This window comes from Cervus elaphus, chromosome 12 (genome assembly GCF_910594005.1).
Source record: "Cervus elaphus chromosome 12, mCerEla1.1, whole genome shotgun sequence".
NCBI classification, from domain to species: domain Eukaryota; kingdom Metazoa; phylum Chordata; class Mammalia; order Artiodactyla; family Cervidae; genus Cervus; species Cervus elaphus.
Window position 1 is genome coordinate 33,569,771 of NC_057826.1, and position 4,011 is coordinate 33,573,781.

The 4,011-nt window shown below is 38.6% G+C and overlaps 1 protein-coding gene across 1 annotated transcript; it reads left to right on the top strand.

The window, feature by feature from the left end:
* Nucleotides 1-491: 491 nt before the first annotated feature.
* Nucleotides 492-1,213, top strand: LOC122705074 (prefoldin subunit 1-like). Its single transcript, XM_043920280.1, has one exon. It carries the CDS (start codon nucleotides 507-509, stop codon nucleotides 936-938), a length of 432 nt encoding a protein of 143 aa, XP_043776215.1. The 5' UTR covers nucleotides 492-506; the 3' UTR covers nucleotides 939-1,213.
* Nucleotides 1,214-4,011: the final 2,798 nt, after the last annotated feature.

Here is a 4,011-nt window from a genome sequence, read left to right on the forward strand (position 1 = left end):
ATGTTTCATTGCTGTTCTCTCGAAACATCCCACCCTCGCCTTCTCCCACAGAGTCCAAAAGTCTGTTCTGTACATCTGCGTCTCTTTTTCTGTTTTGCATATAGGGTTATCTTTTTAAAGTTCTCTTTGCTTTAAACAAATTAAAAGGCAAATTAGTATTTTTTGTCTACCTATATATTTACTGTCTTAAGCATTCTTCATTGCTTCCTGCAGATTCAAGTTCCCTCCGGTTTCAAGTTTCTCTCCAGTATCATTTTCTTCTATCAAGGAAGAACTTCCTTTATCATTTTTTGTAGTGCAGGACTGCTGATGAATTCTCTTAGTTTTCTTTTATCCCCAAAATCTTTAATGTATATTTATTTTAGAAGAATATTTTTGCTAGATGTAAAATTCAGAGTTGACAGGTTTTTACTTTTGCTTTTTAAGTATAGTAAAGATGTTGCTATGCTGTCTTCTGATCTTGGTAGTATGCAGTCATTTAAATCATTGATCTCGAGAGAAGCAAGATGGCAGCCCCCGTGGATCTGGAGTTGAAGAAGGCCTTCACAGAGCTTCAAGCCAAAGTTATTGACACTCAGCAGAAGGTGAAACTTGCAGACATACAGATTGAACAGCTGAACAGAACGAAAAAGCATGCACATCTTACAGATACAGAGATTATGACTTTGGTAGATGAGACTAACATGTATGAAGGTGTAGGAAGAATGTTTATTCTTCAGTCCAAGGAGGCAATTCATAATGAGCTGTTAGAGAAACAGAAGATAGCAGAAGAAAAAATTAAAGAATTGGAACAGAAAAAATCCTATCTGGAGCGGAGTGTGAAGGAAGCTGAGGACAATATCCGGGAGATGCTGATTTGGCGCGAAGGGCACAGTAGGCAGCCTCTCAGGAACCTCTTATTTCTGATCCCTGCCATTCCTGGCGAGGAGCCTGTGTAGGGAAACTGCTCTGCCTCAGGGACATTTTATCTGGATGGTCTAGTAACCTTATGTTTTATGCACGGCCTGGAGCCCCTTTCAAATCTCATCCTTATATGTTTTATCCTGGCTCTGCCTGCCACCCTTCTCCCCTGTGGTTGAATCATGAACTCCAGGGAAGGGAAGATGGGAGCCAGGACAGATAGGGGAGTTCTTCCGGGGCCTACTGCTGGTCACGCCGGTCAGACCAATAAAAGACATCTGTCCCCCCAAAAATAAAATAAAATAAAAATAAATTATTGATATCCTATATATAATGTATCAGTTTTCCCTGACTGCCTTGTTTACTAAGATGTATCTCAGCATGATTTTCTTCATCTATATCCTCCTTGGGGGGGTCTTCCCAGATGGCTCAGGGGTAAAAAGATTCACCTGCCGAATGGGAGATGTGGGTTCAATTCCTGCACTGGGAATATCCTCGGAGAAGGAAATGGCAACCCACTCCAGTATTCTTGCCTGGGAAATCCCATGGACAGAAGAGCCTGGTGGGCTACAGTCCATGAGATTGCAAACAGTCGGCCACAATTAGCAAGTAAACAACAACAAACAACATATCTTGCTTGGGGATCATTAAGTTTCTTGAATTTGTAAATTTATGTGTTTTTTTAAACCAATCCTGAGAAGTGTTTGGCTATTATTTCGTCAAACATTTTTTTCTGCCTTTTTTTTTTCTCTCTCCTTCTGAAACTCCAGTTTCACATATGTTAGACCCTTTGCTATTAATCCACATTTCCGAAGTTCTATTAGTGCTTTCAATCTTTTTCCTCTCTCTTCGTCTATTTTCAAATTAATTGACCCTTTTCCATTGTACCTATTCTGCTCTTAAATCCATCCAGTAATTTTTTTTTTGCTTGTTTTAGTTATATTGTTCAATTCTAGAATTTTCATTTAATTTTAAAAAATATTTTTCTTTGCTGAATTTTCCTGTCTCATTTATTATAAGTAAATTTTCCATTACCTTACAGTGTATAGCTACAATAGTTCCCTGACTGAGAATTCCAACATCTAAGCCATCTTCCATTGATTGTCTTTTTTCTTGAGACTGGATCACACTTTATATGTCAAATAAGTTTAGATGGTATTCTGGACATTGTACATGCTATGGAGTTTTTTAATTCTTTTGCTAAATTTGTTCTTACTGTTTCTGATGCCATTTTGAATGGAATTATTTCTTTAATTTCATTTTCAGATTTTTTCAATGACAGTATCCAAAAATACATGGGTATTTCTTAGTTAATCTCACATTCTGCAATCTCATATCCTTCCTAAGTTGTCTAATTATTCTAGTAGTTGTTTTTAAGAAGCTTCTATATACATGGTCCAGAGAAGGCAATGGCACCCCACTCCAGTATTCTTGCCTGGAAAATCCCATGGACAGAGGAGCCTGGTAGGCTGCAGTCCATAGGGTCACGAAAAGTCAGACATGACTGAGCAACTTCACTTTCACTTTTCACTTTTATGCATTGGAGAAGGAAATGGCAACCCACTCCAGTGTTCTTGCCTGGAGAATCCCAGGGATGGGGTCGCACAGAGTCGGACACGACTGAAGTGACTCAGCAGTAGCATATACATGATCATTTGTCTGTAAAAAAGATAACTTTATTTCTTCCTTTTGGAATAAAAAAAAAGTTCAAGCATCAGGAAAAGGTCAGGGAAAAACACAAAACAAAGGGAAATCTGTAAGGAATCTAGAATATCATCTCTGGTAGAAACTGGCAGAGACAAATGGCCAATGACCCTGTGTTGTTACATGAGATGGTATATGGTATTGCTTACTTCTTTCCCTTCTATATCTGATTGGGGACAGCGGTCACAAAGCACCCACCCTGAAAGCCCCTTTCTGGGCTGGTCTCCAGTGCTGGTAATATCATCTGATGCCTCCAGGAAGTAGATGAATGAGATGCTGAAGGAAGCAATCAGCAGAGAAGAGGGATAGCTTATGAAGGCGGGGTGGGGGGGCGGGCACTGAGTCTTCTGGACAAGTAAATGAAATCTCTGTGGAGTACAGACATGAGTTTGACAATAATACCACCCACTTTCAGATGCCACCACAGTCACTGCTTGGCTAGTGCAATGTGTTCTTCACTAATTATCTATATCCATCTCTATCATTATTGCTAAGGATAGTCAAAGAATCTTACTGTCCTATGAAATCTCCCTCTGGCATCAGGCAGAAGTTAGGAAAAGTGGCCTAACACCAGAAGAATTTTGACAGCCTAATATCACTGGGGTATTTGGAATAGTAGGCTGGCATCTGATGTTTTTCATTCCTCAAGATGTGTTTTAAATAACTCAGTTCAGAGATTGATGTCACACTAGAAATTAGTAGTATATTGGATAGAAAAAGTCTTACTAATGTTAGCTAGCAACTTGATTTCCAAAGTGATCCCAGATCCCATCTTTGGCTTTTTGGAAAAAAAGATTATTTTCTACAAGGTTTACATTAGTGATAAAATTATTTCTTAAAGATTTAGGGTTTGACTGTGAAGGGTTTGACTTTTCTGTGAAGGAGAAGGAGATCTCCTTACCAGAAAAGGAGTTCCATTCCCAGTTTTTGATATCAAGTTAAAGCCTGCTAAAGCAATTTCCTCTCAAATGTAAAACATCCTTGACAACAGGTTTCTGGATCCAGAGATGGAAACTATATGATCAGGTTTACTTAAATGTCCTAGATTATATGAGAGTTGAGAGAGGGTTAAAGATTAAGTGGTACACAAATTCAAGTATTACAGACATGGAGGAGCATTCTATCTCCAAAGTTTCAGTAATAATAGAACCTGGTTGTTCACAGGTCTCTATCAGAGAGGAAAAGAGTACCTGAAAGAACACGGATTTTGAAGTTAGGCATTCCTAGAATGCAATTCTAACTCCTTCACTTATGAATTAGATTTTGGGCAAGTTGCTTTATCTTTATGAATCTTTTTTTTTCTCATCAGGATTCTAGTGAAGATTAAAATAGATGGTGTTTATAAAGCATCTGGCACACAGCAGGCCTTCTCTTTGTCATCCTCTCCATCATGAGCTCTGTCATCTT

What these genes read in the sequence shown, in the direction of transcription:
- LOC122705074 (XM_043920280.1), top strand. Translation starts at nt 507, where the DNA reads ATGGCAGCCCCCGTGGATCTGGAGTTGAAGAAGGCCTTCACAGAGCTT.